Genomic DNA, 16,534 nt, shown 5'->3' on the forward strand with positions numbered 1-16,534 from the left:
TTGCAGTGGTCTATGAATCTGGTTTGCTAAAGAGAGGCAATATGTATCTACTGCATTTAGAAGCAACATATTCTTGGACTGGTCAATATCTGGGTTGTTTCGTGGATTTCTTAAGTTGAGAGGACTGTCCTTGGACAGACTTCTTGGGCCCAAGCAACTTGAAATTCCGCTTTAAGGAAATAAACTAAAGCTCAAAGGTTCATCTCAAAATATGAAGAAACAGGCCAAGTTGAGCAATTTTTGAGTTTGAGAATGAAATTATCATTCATTCTTTTTTGAATTACTATTGTAAAGATTTTTTAGTATATAAAACTATCTCGTGTCAGATTATCAGTAGTTTTATATTAGAGATCCATTAGTGTAGTAATGGGTGGGGAGGGGAGATCTCATGTTATTTTTGGTATGCCAGAGCCTAAAGAAGTAGTCATCTTATATATAAATTTAGTGCTGATTTTATTATTGTTTATTATTGCCATTCGGTATTTTTATTACATACAACTAAATAAATGTTTGATTTAAAAAGTAGAGAAATTAATTTTGAATAAATATATCTATATAAAAATTTTAATCATGATACACATAAGAGGAGAAGTAATTCAAGAGGATAAACTTGGTGAAAACTGAAGTTAAAGTGACCTATGCATGAAGAATTTTAAACCGGTTGGATAAATGGGTGTATTCTTTAGATGAGGTATTTCCAAATGAGGTTGCATTCACAGACACTGGTGGTTAGGACTTGTATGTGTGCTTTTTTGGGAGGAGACTATTCAGTGTACTACAGGGAGTAAGTGTCCATTAACATCTCATTTTTCAAGATTTCAGTTAACATTTCATGTAGTAAATGTTGCATGTTTTTTCTGACATACAATATTTTAGAGGTTGTATTATTTTACCCCTCTCCCCACAATTACTCAGAAAAATGAACTCTTTTTCCTGGTGGGATTTTTGGGTAGAGAGGAATCTTTTTTGTTAAACCCACTTTACTGTCATTTTTTCAGAGTATTAAAATGAGTTCCAAACAGATTATATGATATGTGCTTAGTTTAATATTTGTTTATTTTTAGATGTTTACTCCTTTTACTTTCTCTTCCTGTCCTACTTCTTGTGGATAGCATGTAAATAAATCTTGAAATTTGGGGCAGGAGAAGTGGAAAAGGTTAATCCACTTCTAATACTGACATAATTTTCAAAGTAACTGATTCCAAGGATGAGCAGATTGTATTTTATTTAATAGCTATGAGAGATGGATTTTCATAAACTTTTATCCAAAGTAACTAGATTCATACATTCAGTATAAAGGGTGTTATGAAAATGTAAAGTTCATTAATATGCTGTATATTTTTTCCCCTTGAATGTAATTTAGAGATTATATACTATAATAGGATTTATGACATTACACTCTTTAATCTTTAGGGTGTTACTAACACATCAAGGACAGTTGACAGTAACTGAAGTTCGCCTGAATTTTAAGAATGTATTAGTATTATGGGATATCAGGAATTTAACACGAAACAAAATTTATACTGTTTTTTTTCTGCAGGCCAAAAATTAAATCTTTAAGAACTAACAAAATGAATTAAAGATGAAATGATTTATTTCTAAGGTTAGGCTTTAATCACTACATGGTTATGGCATTTCTTCAAAGTATTTGTTTCTGTGTATCTGAATTTGCCCTTAGTAACCCAACTGGATTTTGTAAAATAGAACAATCTCTTCTCTCCAGTTTGGCACTCAGAAGGAGCTCTGACTTTAAAAAAGGTAAGTGTATTTCTCTAACAGGAATAGCTTGCCATTCTAAAATATAAGACAAGCAAAACACTGGCCCAATTAACCTTCCTCAGTGCTTTTTTTCTTTGTGTACAACAAATACGTTGATATTGTACTGGCATAAAATGTGTATTTTATTTGAATCTTTAAGTCATTGTTCAGTTTTTTCTTTTTAATTCCGTTATCATTTCTTTTATGTTGGATTGGAATAGTTTAGATTGTAAGCTTCTAAAAGGGCAAAGAATCTATCTTTTCAGCTGTGGTCTTGACAATATCATGCACAGATAGGTACTCACAAGCCATTTGATGTCATTGTTTCTGCTTTGGAAGAAGAGAGGATCAGTGGGAAGAAATGAGGAAAATGGCTGTACCTTTAAAGATCTATGGAAATCAGATTTTTCAGAAGTTGCCCTTTAAAAGGTGCACATAGTAGTTTTAACTATCTTTTTGCCCTATTTCGAGTTGGAGTTTGCTCGGTATATCTTTTGTCTTATATATTATAACTACATACAGTGAAAACTCCATTAGACACTGTTACACATTTTGCTTTTTGTTTTCAACATAGTTTAAAGATCTCAGGAGAAGAAGGACTATTAACCATTTCTGTTGCTTATCTCTCATTCGTAATGTTTAGGTTTCATTCTGGTGTCTTTTCTCTTTCAAGAACTTTCTTCAGCAATTTTTTTAGAGCAGATCTGCTGGCAGTGAATTCTCTTAGTTTTCCTTCATCTGAGGCTATCTTTATTTCACCTTCATTCCTGAAGGATATTTTCCTTGAGTATAGAATTCTGGGTTGAGTTCATTTTGTTAGCGCTTAAAAATGTCCTTCTACTTCCTTCTGGCCTCTGTGGTTCTGTTGAGAAATTCTCTGTCGTTTTAGTTTTGTTGCCCTTTAAGTAACACAAGTAAAGCTGAAAATTTGAGTTTTCAGTCATTATTTCCTCAAATATTTTTTCTTTGTGTACCACACCCTCTCATTTCCTTCTTGGACTCCAGTGAAATAAGTATTAGATCTCTTCTTTTCTCATAAGTTCCTGAGGGTTGGCTTTAAAAATAAATAAATAAATATGTATATTTTTTCCTCCTCTGTTCAAATGGATATTCTCTATCTTCAAGGTTACTAGCCATTTCCTCTATCATATTCATTTGGCTTTTGAGCCTATCCAAGGGGATTTTCATTTTGGTTATTTTAATTTTCAATTTCTAAATTTTTCTTTTGGTTCTTCTTTACATCTTTATTTGAAGAGATTTTTCACCTTTCCATTTATTCTAAAAGTGTTTGCTCTTGTTAGAACATTTTCATAGCAGCTTCTTTTGAAAGTCTTTGTCAAATAAATTTATATATGTTATTTCTGTGTTGGCATCTGTTACTTGTTTTATAAGTTGAAGTTTTCCTGATTCTTGATGTGTCAAATTATTTTGGACTATATCCTGGACAATTTAGGTATTACATGATAATACTGCCTTGTTTAAATCCTATGGTAAATGTTGATTTTTTTTTGTTTTAGTAGGGAATCAGTCTGGTTGGGTTCAGTCTGCAAGTTCTAACCAGCCTCCTGTGAGTTGTTCTGATAAATCAATTATTTTTACAAAACCTTTGCACTACAGTTTAGATCTTTCCTGCATATATGCCAAATAGTGGCCAGCCTAGAAACTGGGTGGTTGTCTGTTCTTTAGTTCAGTTCTCAGAGTCTGTAGTATGCTATTTAAGCATCAGCTCCATGCATGCACAGCTTAGAGATTAGCCCAGAAGTTCATAAACTAATGGGATCACTTTCCTGAGCTTCTCCCTCTTTACAATCTCTCTGGTACTTTTTGATTACCTGGATTTCCCTCTTTTGGTCCTCCACAGAGTTGGGGCTTTAATTACTCCCTTCTGCTGTGTAGTTCTTGCAGCTGTGCCTCCATGTCGGATGAAGGAGAAGGCAGACAGAAAAAAATAAAGAACAGGAGTTCGTGCCATCCTCTTGAAGAGGATGGTTTCCTCTCTCAGAGTTTAGACTCCGGATCCCATTGCTGTTGCTGTTGCTGCCTCCACTGCATCACAAGCTTGCTTACGGTTTGAGGTACAAAAGAATGTTGAAAAGAACACAGACCTGAGGAATTTCCTCTACTCTAAGTGTTAGGAGACTGCTTTCCTGAACCTTAAGCTACTAGAGGGCTTGTCCCTGGAGTTCCCTCTGTCTGCCTGAGTGCCCACTTGTAAGTTTCTGCCGTGTTGTGTTTAGGCCAGAGGACACAAAGGGGGTACCAGTTTGGTGATAATTAGAATTCTGATCTTCCCCAGTCTGCCTTCAGAGCTCTTAAATAGTTGATTTATGCCTCCTGTCCAGGTTTTATACCTGCATTCAGTGGGAAAGACAGGGTAGAGTGTGCTTATTCCATCTCATCTGAGACTAGAACTCCTGATATATATTTGAAATAGCCAAAAGATTTAGAGCAAGTGAAGCAATTTGTAACTCTAGGGTGTGGGTTTCCCCTCACTCTGATTTTATACCTCATGTTTTTAAGAGTACACATGTTAGGACCCCCATGAGGAAAGTAGCCTATTTATGGGTACGTTAAAAGTGCAAATTTAGAAAAACATTTTGGGTATTGGAAGCCATTGGGATTTTTGCCTTTTCAGAGAAGCACAATAAATCTTTTTTTATGTAAAAAGTAATTTTATCTTAATTTTATGTCTTTCTAATTTGTCATAGATAACATTCTAGCCTAGATACCTAACAGCCATTTTCCAGCAAGTTTCCTTTTTGTTTGTTGTTTTGTTTTGTTGTAGTAGTTAATTAGGTTTTGCTTTTTTATCATTAGTGCATTTTTTTGAAAGTATGTTGAAGATTTTTCTTTCTCATATATATTTTTTATTTCATCTGTTATCTTTCTTTTTCTGTCCTTTCTGTATGTTTTTATTATTATATTTATTCAGTCTACCCTCATCTCTCATTTAGCTAAAATGGGTGGATAGGAATTATATAGGGGTGCTTCCCTGAGAGTTTAAACTCAGGCTAGGAAAAGGTCGACTCTGTTCTCCTCCAAATACTGTCTGCCTCTGTGGTCCCCCTGGCTAATTAGAATTCCAAAAGTCATTAATAACCACTTAAATTAATCAGATTATACCTGTAATTGCTAAAGGTGAGGTTCAGACAATGTTTAACTCCCTATTGATGAACCCAAACACCAATCAAAACTGGGTAGGAGTTCAACATTTCATTTTCATTTCTGCCTAAAATCTCCATGACATAAAGGTTACATAGACCATTCCACTTGCTCATTTGCAGCAGTCTAGTTTACAACAATGTGAGGAAGCCCTGCCAATAATTCAGCTTTCATTAGGAGACAAAAGCTAAATAGATTGATGTTGTGAAAATACATTCTCATTGTTTGTGAAAGTCCTTTGGTGCAGAACTTTAGAAAACTCCTAACAATAATCTTTTAGTTAAATGCAAAAGTATTTTTAAAGAGCTAAAAATTCTCTCAGCAACTGATGTTGCAACAGTAAATTGACAGTAGAAGTCTCCGAAGGGACATTAAGCAGGTGGAAAAACAGCTGTAATTTCAAAACTTTAGATAAAGAGGTGTGGAAATTGACCAGTCTTAAAAGTCAGAAGAAAACCTACCAAAAAAAAAAAAAAGAAGAAGAAACCCTACAGTTTATCTAGTTCAGATTTCCTCATATAGGTTCTTTCACCAACATATTGGACACAGTCACCCAGTCTCTGTGTAAATATCTCAGTAATAGCAATTATTAAAAAGGCAGCCCATCTAGTAATCAGATGACTTGTCATTGTCAGAGAATCCCGATCTGAAATTAATAACTATCATTTGTTTTCTTTACTTCTTGAATCATAGAGCATTATTTGAATACAGCTACAGGTTTGCCTCTTTTCCCCACTCTCCCATCTTTGACCCTGCCACTAGATTAGGTGTGTAGTTGTGAACTTTGAAAACATATTGGAGAATAAAATGTTAAATAAGCATGCCTGTAAGAGAGCACTCTTCATACATGGTTGAAGTTGAAAATTTTTAAAGCAAGAATAGGAACAGTCAGATGAAATGTATATCTCCATGTAACAGACTATTTCTCAAAGGGTTATTCTTTTCACTGCTAATATGTGTGTCAGCTATGGAAAAGTCTAGGTTCAGGTACTAAGTAACGAAAATTAGTTTGAGAAAAAGACATCTTACTGGAATCTGCACAGCGCTCCTTCGACAAAGATATCAGTCAGTAGATGTCATGCTCTACACCTGTCTAAAATGACTCATTTCGTTTCCTGATTACCACTTATAGATTTTTCCCTTTTTTAGAAAACTTTACACAAAATGTAAACTTTATACATCGGGATTATTCTTTGGTCCACATCTTTTCTTTGAATGAAATAAGCTTTGGGATGCTTATTTAGATGTTCAATAGAACAGTGTGGAGAACAGTAATTGTGTTTGGGCTAAAGAATTAATCCATTTAGTCATGGGAAGCATTACTTAGCTTTTCCTTAGCAGCTGAATTGTAGTGCAACTTAGGCACTATTTTAGGATTTTAGCCTCAAACAGAAACTTAGAAATGAAAGTTTATTTGTATTGATGAATGTATGCTTTTGAATAATGAGCCATTCATTTCAATGAAAGTGAAATTGTTTTTCAGTTCAGTTCTTATGTTTAACTGTGAATTAAAAGCTACATCTTTGTATTATCCCAATTTTTAAAAAATCGGGATCTTTTAGTCAGAAAAGTAGTTTAACAGAGAAAGTATTCTAATAAATAATAATTGAGATAGCTTCAGAAAGGATTGTAACTTCAAAATTTTCTAATGGTACTACTATACTTCTGTACTGTGTCAGTCAGGCATTCTAATAAAATTACCTTTATCAACTAATTATTTTCTTAAGATAAACTCACTGAATTTTGATATCTAATAGGCTGAAAAAATCATTTTTAGAATGTTACATTTCCACCTCAGAAAAATAAATATGTAAAACATTTTTAAAAAATTGTTAATTTAAATGATTGGATAAAAGGAATTTCTCAGCTTATAAAACAGACCTGCACATGTGCACCTGTACCGTAGTCTGTCAAGATCTGCAGCCTGAAGAAAAATCTAACTTTTTTTTTAACTTTGTGCTTATCGTTACCTGTTTATGCTGTTGGATTTTCCTCTTATTTCATATTACATTTTATATTTACTACCAATTAACATATTTATTAAGCATTCACTATATGCCTATTACAGAGTTTAACTGTACTGAGATGGATGGATATATGATAAGACAGAGGAATAAACAAGTTCTGGTTTCAGCCCACACCTTCAAAGCAGAAAGCTAAGGCCATTTAACTCACCTCCAAATCTATTTTTAAGCTTCCCTCAAAGAATTAGCCCTATGTGTGTGGGTGTGTACGTATATGTAGAGTGGTCTGAACCTTCTTTGAAGTCGTCTTTTTTTAAAAAAAGCTTTATTGAGGTATAATTCATATGCCATGTAATTTACCCATTTAAAGTATATAATTCAATGCTTTTTAAAAATTTTACTCACAGAGCTGTGCAGCCATCACCATAATTAATATTAAAACATTTACGTTTCTCCCAAAAGGAATCCATGCCCAGTATCATCACTCCTCCATTATTCCCCCAAACTGTGAGCCCAGTGCAACCACTAATCTACTTTCTGCCACTGTAGATTTGCCTACTCTGGGCATTTCATATAAATAGAGTCATATAATACATAGTTCTCATGATTGGCCTCTTTCACTTATAATGTTTTCAAGGTTAATTCATGCTATATAGCATGTATCAAAACTTAATGCCTTTTTATTACTGAATAATATTCCATTGTATGGGTATAGTACCTTTTGTGTATCATCAATTGGTGGACATTTGGGTTGTTTTCACTGTTTAGTTACTAGGAATAATGTTGCTATGAACATTTGTGTACAAGTTTTCCATGGACAAATCTTTTTCTTTTTAACATCTTTTTAATTCTATTAGGTCTATACCTAGAAATAGAATTGCTGACTCTTACTCATTTTCTTTTTTTAAGAATGCATAATTTACTGTTAACTTAATGTCTGTTTCCTCCCTTACAGTCTCACTTGATCTCTCCAATCAGGCTCTAGTTACTTTTCTTATCATCCTTCTTTCTCTACCAGAGGAAATTGTATTTATCTTTCAAAGCATGGCTCAAATATATCTCCTTTGTGAGATAATTTCCGGTCATAGCCATCACATAATTATTTTTGTACAGATCTTTAGCATTTGACTTATATTGCTGTTGTATTAAAATTTGTGATATTTATGCAATGTGATTATGCATATGTCTCACTAGAGTTTGAATTCTTGAGTACAGAAATTGCCAGAAATCTTTGTTTCTTTGGCAAAATGCCTGACACACAGCACTTAGTTGGATTAATTTTTGGGGTCTTCTTGCTCAGTTTCTCCATGATATAAATCCATCTTACACTCTACTGATTTTTCCTATATTTCTCACACTGGCATTCAAGACTTTCTGGTTTCCACGTCATCAGCCAAAGTACTCGTTTTTTCTCAAGATTTTCTTGCTTTCCAGCTTTCTCGTTTCTTCCTGTTTTTCCCCCTGTGCAGAATGTTCCTTTTTATCCTGTCTTAACTTTTCGATAGCCTTACTTCAAGCCATTTGTGAATCAAGTCATCAGATATGTATTCTTAAGTGACATTTAAGAATGTTCATCTATATTCCTAGGGTTAACCTAAGCTTTAGAATCTATATTAAGCATTTATGTTGTTTTCTTAGGTTTAAATCAAAGAACAGAATGTATATTTAGGCAGACTCTAGTTTTCAAAGCCTATTTTACAGATTACTGGTACAGATGAAAGACCACCAGCACCCGTATGTGTAACTCCCTACCCTAGTTACCCACAACAATTCTTCCCTCTTTTCTGTTCCCCCCATACTGCTTTTCTTTTTTTTTTTTTTTACTCCTGTTAAGATGTTCTTCTTTTCCCGTAGTAGGTGTATACCCAGCTTTTCTAGTAATCCTTTGCTGAGGATGGGCCTGTGGATGAATTCTTTATGGAAGGTACTCATCTGAATGACTGTATGTTTGCCAGACAGGCACCTAGGTAACTCAGTACCTTTCAGTGCCAAATGTTTCCTGGGCATTTAAATTGGATTTCTACTTTTCTGGAGGACACATATTTACTTATGACCGTTTAAAGATACACTTCATTTTTCATTGATAGAAACAATATTAACTAGGTATAAATAGATGACAGTGTGATAATAAAGCCAATCTATTCTTAAAAAGAGAGTGGTAGTTTCATGTAAATCTGTGTCAGAAGTATCAAAATGAACTTATCCTGGGTTGATAGCTCCTATTTACTTTTGATAGCCCAACTTTAGAAGAATGATAGTAATAAGGCATTAGAATCAAATTACTTTCCAAGAGGCCAAAGGCAGCTTAAAAAAGTTTTAAAGATGGAAGAGATACTGAGTGTTGTATAAAAAATAGGTAGAGAACTATATTATGGTAAAAGAATGTAGAAAGTGTATAGGCTTTGGATTCAGATAGACCAGGGTTTTCTGTTTCAGTTTTGACGGTAAGCCTCAGAGTTTTTCTACTATAAAAAATGAAGATGATAATACAAAAATTATTAATTAGGCATGAATGAGAACCTGCGAAATGCACTTAGCACAGTACCTGCACAATAGTAGCGAGATAAAGATATTCTTTCCATGAATGTTTTTTAATCAAATTGTTTCTATTCTTTTACTTTTCTCTGTCCTCAGGAATTTCCCTCTTGCTCCTTCTTAGTTAGTCCAAATCTGTCAAAGTCCACCTGAAATCTCATCTTTATTGAAGCTTCTCCTTTGTGACCTTTGTGATCTGATTTTCCTTATCTTTAAAATGCAAGAATTGAATTGAATACCTAGACCCTTTCTACACTTGATTATGATTCTCAGAATCAGACTCAGACTCAGACATTAATACTGCTGTTTGAACTCCTGGCACTTACTTATACCACACAATTGAGTACACTGATCTTGTATTTGTTGATACTGTGTTTTCATATGAATGTGGATATATTGAGAACAGTCTCTGAAAATCAGACAAACGCTATTCTTCATCATTCATACTATAGTGGCATTTGAATAGATAGGGGAATATACTTTTGTTTTGTTGGGCTAGTATTTTTAATGAAAAATTGGATGATGGTTGGAGCCCAGATTGGATTACCTGATTTCACCGTGATTTAAAAGAGACTTTAGAGCTTACTTAGTAAGTGAGTAGGGTAGTATAGAGTTAAATAGCAAGCCTTGCGGCTGAAGAACAAGAATCTTAGATCATGGGACTAACAATAATATTGTCTTCTTAATTTAATAAGTTTGCCAAAGAATATTCAAATGAACAAGTGTAACTTACGATTCTATAGCAGGTAAAAGAATATTTGATTGAAAAGACAATTTTAAGAACTAGGCACATTTTTAGTGGTGCAATGATTTTGAGACTTAGTAGAGTAGAACTCATACCTTATAGAAAATATTTTATTTCACGTTTCCTGTTATGTTTTCTTTAATAGCTCTTTGTTTCATTGTGACCAATTTTAGCACTATGAAATATATTAATCAGTTTTAGCAAGTTACTGTTTATTTTTTATTTAAAAAAATTTTTTATAAAGTTTATTGGAGTAACGTTAGTTAATACAATTATATAATTTTCAGGTGTACATTATAATTTGACATCTGTATATTCTGTTGTGTGTTTACCACCCAAGCAAGTTCCTGTTTAAAACTGAGTATTTAAAATTAACTTTTTCCTCTAACGTGTTCATTTTTGAGCTCTCTGTTCTTTTACATAAATATTTGATATATAAATATTATAAATATTTGCTTTCCGTTTAATGAAATTTAGTGTTATGGTTATTTTAATGTCATCTGAGGCCATTAAAAATTCTCTCAAAATCATCTGGAATATTATTAAATTGTTAAAATCTATAGGTTTTTTGTCTAAGTAGAAATAAAAATTTAGAGTATTAAGCCTTTATTAATGATAGCAGGTGATTGTTGGGTAATTATTAAGCCAATTATAACTTAAAATTCATATTGTTATATATCATAACATGTTAAGAAAATTTGAGTGCACCGATGTGTTTATTTGAATACATAATAATGTATTAACAAATTATAACATAGTAAGTTGTTATAAATTAGTCGTGTTTTATTAAGAGGTCACTCTGTTGTATTTTATTCTTATAAGGGAGAGGGAAAACGCAATTCAGAGCGATAATCAAAGCCAAGGTAGAGCAAGTTGTTAAACACTTTAGACTTAGACTTTTCCCCCCCATCTAGTGTGATACTTTAAAGGCAGCTGCTGCAGATAAACTCTAGAGCCCCAGATGGTGGTTGCCTAATCCTCATGAGAATTCATGTCCTGGAAGCAGCTCTTATCTCTCCAGACCTGACATTGTCTGTGAGCTTTCACTAAGGAGGGAATAATATAAACATGCTATGCATGAGTTTCACTTCTTGAATATGTCAAAGACACAGGAAGTTATAGTAAAGTATAGCAAGAACAGTGTTCGTTCATATTATTGAAAGTGTTGTTATTTAAAGCACTTGATACTAACTTGTGATGTGTGATGGGAGTGTGGCTTGAGAGGAAAAACACAATGAACATTTTCATAAAACAAAATGCCACTTCTCCCAATATCATAAATTTAGAGATGTAGAGTTGTCATTAAGTGTGCAGTACCCAAAAGAATTCACTGGTATGTGATTTGCTCTAACAATTTAAAACAATTTATCCTATAAATGAATGTTCTGTCTTTTGTTTTCCACCCAGTTTTCCTTTCTATTTGGAAAGTGAAAATAACTGTTGCACTATTCTGAATTTACTGTTTTGTTCTGAAAAAATTCCAGGAATCCGATCTGTGAGATCTGGGTCTGTGACAACTAGAAATGGTTATCTCTTTAGCATAGCAACCAAATGTTCTGAAGTGGGTTTGAAAAGATTTGATCTATTCCATGCAAGTGTCACATTGAATATATGAACAGTGATGTTGACACTGTCATTGTGAGTAATTGTTGAATCACCCATCATTTGAGGATATGACTCTGTAGGCAATGTGGGGGCCTTTTCTCTCTGAAAATTATAAAATTTATAATCAAATGAAAAATTATAATGTCCCTCACAATATAACTGTAGCCTGTCTTTTAAGTTTTATATCTCTTTCCTCTAAATACTCTGTTCTCTAGCCACTCTGGACCTCTCAGAAGGTCCAGAATACTTAGACTAGTCCCAGAATCTGTTGCGCCCTTTTATGTTACAGTTTCTCATTTAATTTCATTTTCCTGAACAGCCTTTTCTTAAAGGAGCTTCTAGTCATCCTATGAGACTTAGCTTAAAAATCACTTCTTCAGTAAATCTTCTGCAGTTCAGATCATTTCATTTTCTTTTCTCTTATAGTGTTATATAGCAAGAGTAATCTTCCTAAAATACCAGTTTGATTGTTTCAAAACAGTGCATTTCATATCAAAACCAGTGTATCAGCCTAGTAGGCTTCCTTTTTCTGGTCCATCTTAACCAGTCTCATCTTCTCTTTCTTCTTGGCTACTTCCCTGTCCTGAAATGACTTACAGTTATTTCTTCCCCTGAGCCTACTTTATGCTTCTTTGCAGTGGAATGCCCCTCCCCCCATATTTGTCTGTTTTAGTCTTTCTCATGTTTTAAGATCTTGCCAAGTATTGTCTTCTCCATGAGGCCCCCACATTCCAAGTTAGAAATCACAGCACTGTTGAACACATATTATGTGTACAACATTATGCTAGATTCGATTGAATACAGAAACTACTAAGAAAAGAAAAATCCTGATCCTTAAAGAGTTTATAGTTTAAAAGAGATGACTATTATACAAGGTAGAAAGTGTTTGGTGCCATAAAAGAGAAAGCATTCAGTTTATAGGAGACATTACTTTCAACTAGAATACTCATGAAAGACATATTTTAAGTAACTTGTGTTAATTGCCACCTCTGTTCAGTTGGGAGTTCTTGATGATAGAGCCAGCTCACTCAGAGTTTGCATATTCTGCAGTGTCTATCTAGCACAATATCTCAGGGAGGAGTGAGAGAAAAAAATAAATTTGAAAGATTAATGAGAAAGAATTGAGTAAAATCCGAGCTTCGGTTATTAGATAGGACTGGTGACAAGATTAAGGAAGAGGCATCAATAAAGTTTTTACGCTGAATTAATTGATGATCAGCCCTTGGAGTGTTTGTCATATTTTCCTTGCTTTATGAAATTCTTTTGCCTATCATGTGCTAGTGTAGTCTGAAACGTCCTGCTTATCACCTGTATATGTTAGTGGTCTACCCACTGAGCTCATTTTCTATTGCTTCCTGTTGCTGTCACATTTGCCTCACTCACCCCTCCCCACCTGTATTCTCTTTTTGGGATTCTGTTTCCTGTAGTACATTAAAAGGCCAATGAAAACATGCCCCAGATGGTGCTGTTCTTTATCATGATCTCTCCCCACTTTGTGTTCCTATTTAAAAGAGCAAACAAAAAGCAAAACAAAAAGACACATGCTGCTGGTTTGTAACCCAGCTGGCTCTGATTTCTCTTATTCTTGTCTTTGCTGTTCTCCCTCATTCTTGGTTTCTACTCTGTTTCTTTTTCTTACTCTGCTCCCATTTCAGCTTTCCCGTTTGTATGCACCACCATTGTAAAATCCTTTATACTCTCTCTCTGACTGGATCGTGCATTCTCTTATTCTTGCTTCCCATTCGGAATCCCCTCTTTTTGTCTGTTTTCTCTGTTTCTAGTTTCATGTCTGCCCATCATCTTTTCTTGCTATTTTTTTTCTCTATTTCAACTTCTGCTTTTATTATCCTCAACTCTCCTTTTTCCATTCTTCACTATATATTGTTTTTAAAAAGTAAACAAATAGAAAACCCCAAACAAACCTAAAAACAAAACATATAACTCCCTAGCTGTATCTAGGCCTCATTTTATACTTCATTTCCATATTCCCTATTGTTTTAATTAGAGCCAACTCCATGCTTTCCCTTTCATTTATTACTTTTTGTTCTGTTTCCCATATTTCTTCCCCATAATAAATCTTAAAAAGCAGTAATCCCAGCTGTGCTCCATTTCCATTCCCACTCCATGCACTTCCTCTTTCCATTATTCTTCCAACGATTGTGTGCGTGTGTGTGAAAGCCTTGAGGAAGGTATGGCTAATGTGCAGTTATACAATACTGAGTCCTGCAATGACGGCTATTTTACTTCTTAGAAGCCTTATCATTGAGGCTAGAAGCAGGAGCTAAATCAAAAAGAGAATAAAGAGTCAAATAAAGTGGAGGGTGTTTATAGCGGTTTTTGTTAATTATGCTGTGTAAAAAATGCACTGGAAGTGTAATTGAGGAACAAGAAGGTAGGATAAGTAGGCCAAAAGTGGACCATTGGGAGGCTCTCTGCTCAAAAAATATATATATGTCTATAATATAATATGTATATATATATATTTATTTCTTCCCTCCCCCCTGACTGTACCTACCACTAAGTTCTATTAATTAGAAATGCATGTGGTTTAACTGGTCTTTAAAAAATGCAAATGTCTTATGATATTAAGTCTTATTTAGACCTTGTGTGAATTTCTCTTAAGCAGGTTGTGAATAGAAATGTTCGTTTTATTGAGTGTACAGTAAGGCCAGTGAAAGGAGGACAAACTCTAATAGAATGGGCTGTGGGGGATAAGAGTATCACTGCATTCTGTTGTAACTTTTGGAATTCATTGCATTTTTTAACTGAAGGAGGTATTACTGAAGCTCTAGCTTAATTTATTTTATGTGTGAAAAAAAACGGTCCAGAGAGGTTGACTTGTTCAGGTCTTCTAGCTTCTTAGTGATGGTAAAGGGACAATTCTATTCATTGTTCTCATTATAGCATCATGTTTTCATGTTACAGTAGATTCCTTGTCATTCCTTGACTTGAAGTGGGAGAAACAGGATCAAAGAGAAAAAGGGACAAAAGGTACTATTTCTGTTTGCCCTACCAGGTCCTCCTTCCTTTCTACTTTTGTTATCAACGTATTATTATAATCTGCATTTCTATATTTGGAGAACAGATGCCACTTGAATAACTAAGAATCTGTTGTATTGCCAATAGAAGAAAACAAAAGCATTAGATATTTATTAAAGAGAAAAGCTAATTAAAAGTATATTTAAAAATCTCTGCTGTTTTATTTATGTTCATCAAAAATACAACTTCTAAGATGATCACTTTTTGTCTAGAAATTTTGAATGAGTGGGAAAGAAGCCAAAACTGACTGGAGAGTCAAGTGGTCCAACATTACTTGAAAAAAGTTGAATGTGTTTAAATCAGCAGGTTCCAGTGACATGCATCCTAAGGCACTTAAAAATTTGTCAGATATCATTGCAGAGGCACTAGCAAATTACCATGCACAGGATGTGAAAAGGGCATAGTAATGGTAGTCCTTCTAAGCCACCACTTTTGTTAATCTAGTGCTCTTCACCACCTCCCTCTAAAGCTGTAGAAACAAAGAAGCTATACAAAACTCACATTATTTGCATTGCATTGGCCCTTGAAAACACCATTTGCCTAGCAATACCCCATTTTCATTTGTCATTTTCCCAACTTATGCATTCTAAATATAAATCCAGTATGGGTTTTAAGAGCTTGTATAACATCTGTGGAAAATAGTAAAAATAATACTTCCATTCACAAGTGTTTCTAGAGCTCTACTTTTTGGAGTACTTTTAACACACTGTCTCGTTTCATCCTCCAACCTACCCAGAATGTTTCTGCTGTACTGTGTAAAGATACAGATTTGTATTCATTAGATTCAGTTTGTTACTATTAATCCAGACTTTCTTGTTTGTTTATATGTTATATATTCTTCCTGCTTCCACAAAAGGATTTGAGATAGATTGAGATAGGATGCATATACACTAGCACAGTTAAAAGTCATAGAATAAAAGATCAGATAATTTTCCTTCTTCTAGAAACCAGAAGTGAAATGAGTAGTGCACTTAAACATTAAATTTAGCTCCCAGCTTTGGCAGGCAAAGCAAAGGGAAATATAATGTGTTTTAGTTTTTGTTTAAAGAGATGCAAATTACTTTTTACCTAATTTCATGGTTATTTATGTACACTATTATGTCTATATACTCCTTTAGAGTAGGGACCGTATGGATCCCTGTTTCTACTCATAACAATGTTTAGTGTGAGTGAACAAGTGGTTGAATTTTATTTCTTTTGAAGAAAGTACTTATTTTGGCACTGAAATCTAAGAGAAAATTTGTTACTTGAATTCTTATGAAAGAAACACTGACTAATATAAATTATAGACAGCTATTCTAACCAAGGTTTTATAAAGGATGCAGAACTTATTCATATAGACCTTAATGAAACTACCTCCTCACCCTTACATACATACGCGTGCGTGCACACACACACAGGAGATAACTGGGAAGGGCAGGGTGGTCTCTCGAACACATCACCAGCTTCAGTCAGATGGACTGAGGTCTAGTCCCAGATCTACTGCTTTGGGCTCTGTGGCTTTGGACAAACTGTGTAATGTTGCTTGAGTTTCTGTTTTCTCAGTTATAAAATAGAGCTATTAATACTGTTCTCAAAGGGATTGGGGTTGATTAAATGAAGTAATCCAGGTAGCTACTTAACAGTTTATGGGTTTGTGCAGCCATATACTTCTATTTTCATCCTTCTCTTCAGTCCTTTGCTGTAGTGGTCATCTGTAACGCGTGTGTTTTCACTGCAAAGCCCA

The 16,534-nt window shown here is 34.1% G+C and overlaps 1 protein-coding gene across 2 annotated transcripts in view; it reads left to right on the plus strand.

Annotated features, from left to right (window-relative positions):
• ZCCHC7 (zinc finger CCHC-type containing 7) overlaps positions 1 to 16,534 on the plus strand; it is a 189,931-nt gene that overhangs the window by 46,714 nt on the left and 126,683 nt on the right. Inside the window, exon 2 of one of the 2 annotated variants that reach the window (XM_023534217.1) lies at positions 14,695 to 14,760. The exons of the other annotated variant lie outside the window; for it this stretch is intronic. Within the exon in view, the coding sequence (XP_023389985.1) occupies positions 14,695 to 14,760 (66 nt within the window). The remainder of the gene's footprint in view (positions 1 to 14,694; positions 14,761 to 16,534) is intronic. 2 annotated transcript variants of the gene reach the window in all.

The sequence above is a fragment of the Pteropus vampyrus genome, unplaced genomic scaffold, assembly GCF_000151845.1.
Source record: "Pteropus vampyrus isolate Shadow unplaced genomic scaffold, Pvam_2.0 Scaffold123, whole genome shotgun sequence".
In the NCBI taxonomy this organism is placed as follows: Eukaryota; Metazoa; Chordata; class Mammalia; order Chiroptera; family Pteropodidae; genus Pteropus; species Pteropus vampyrus.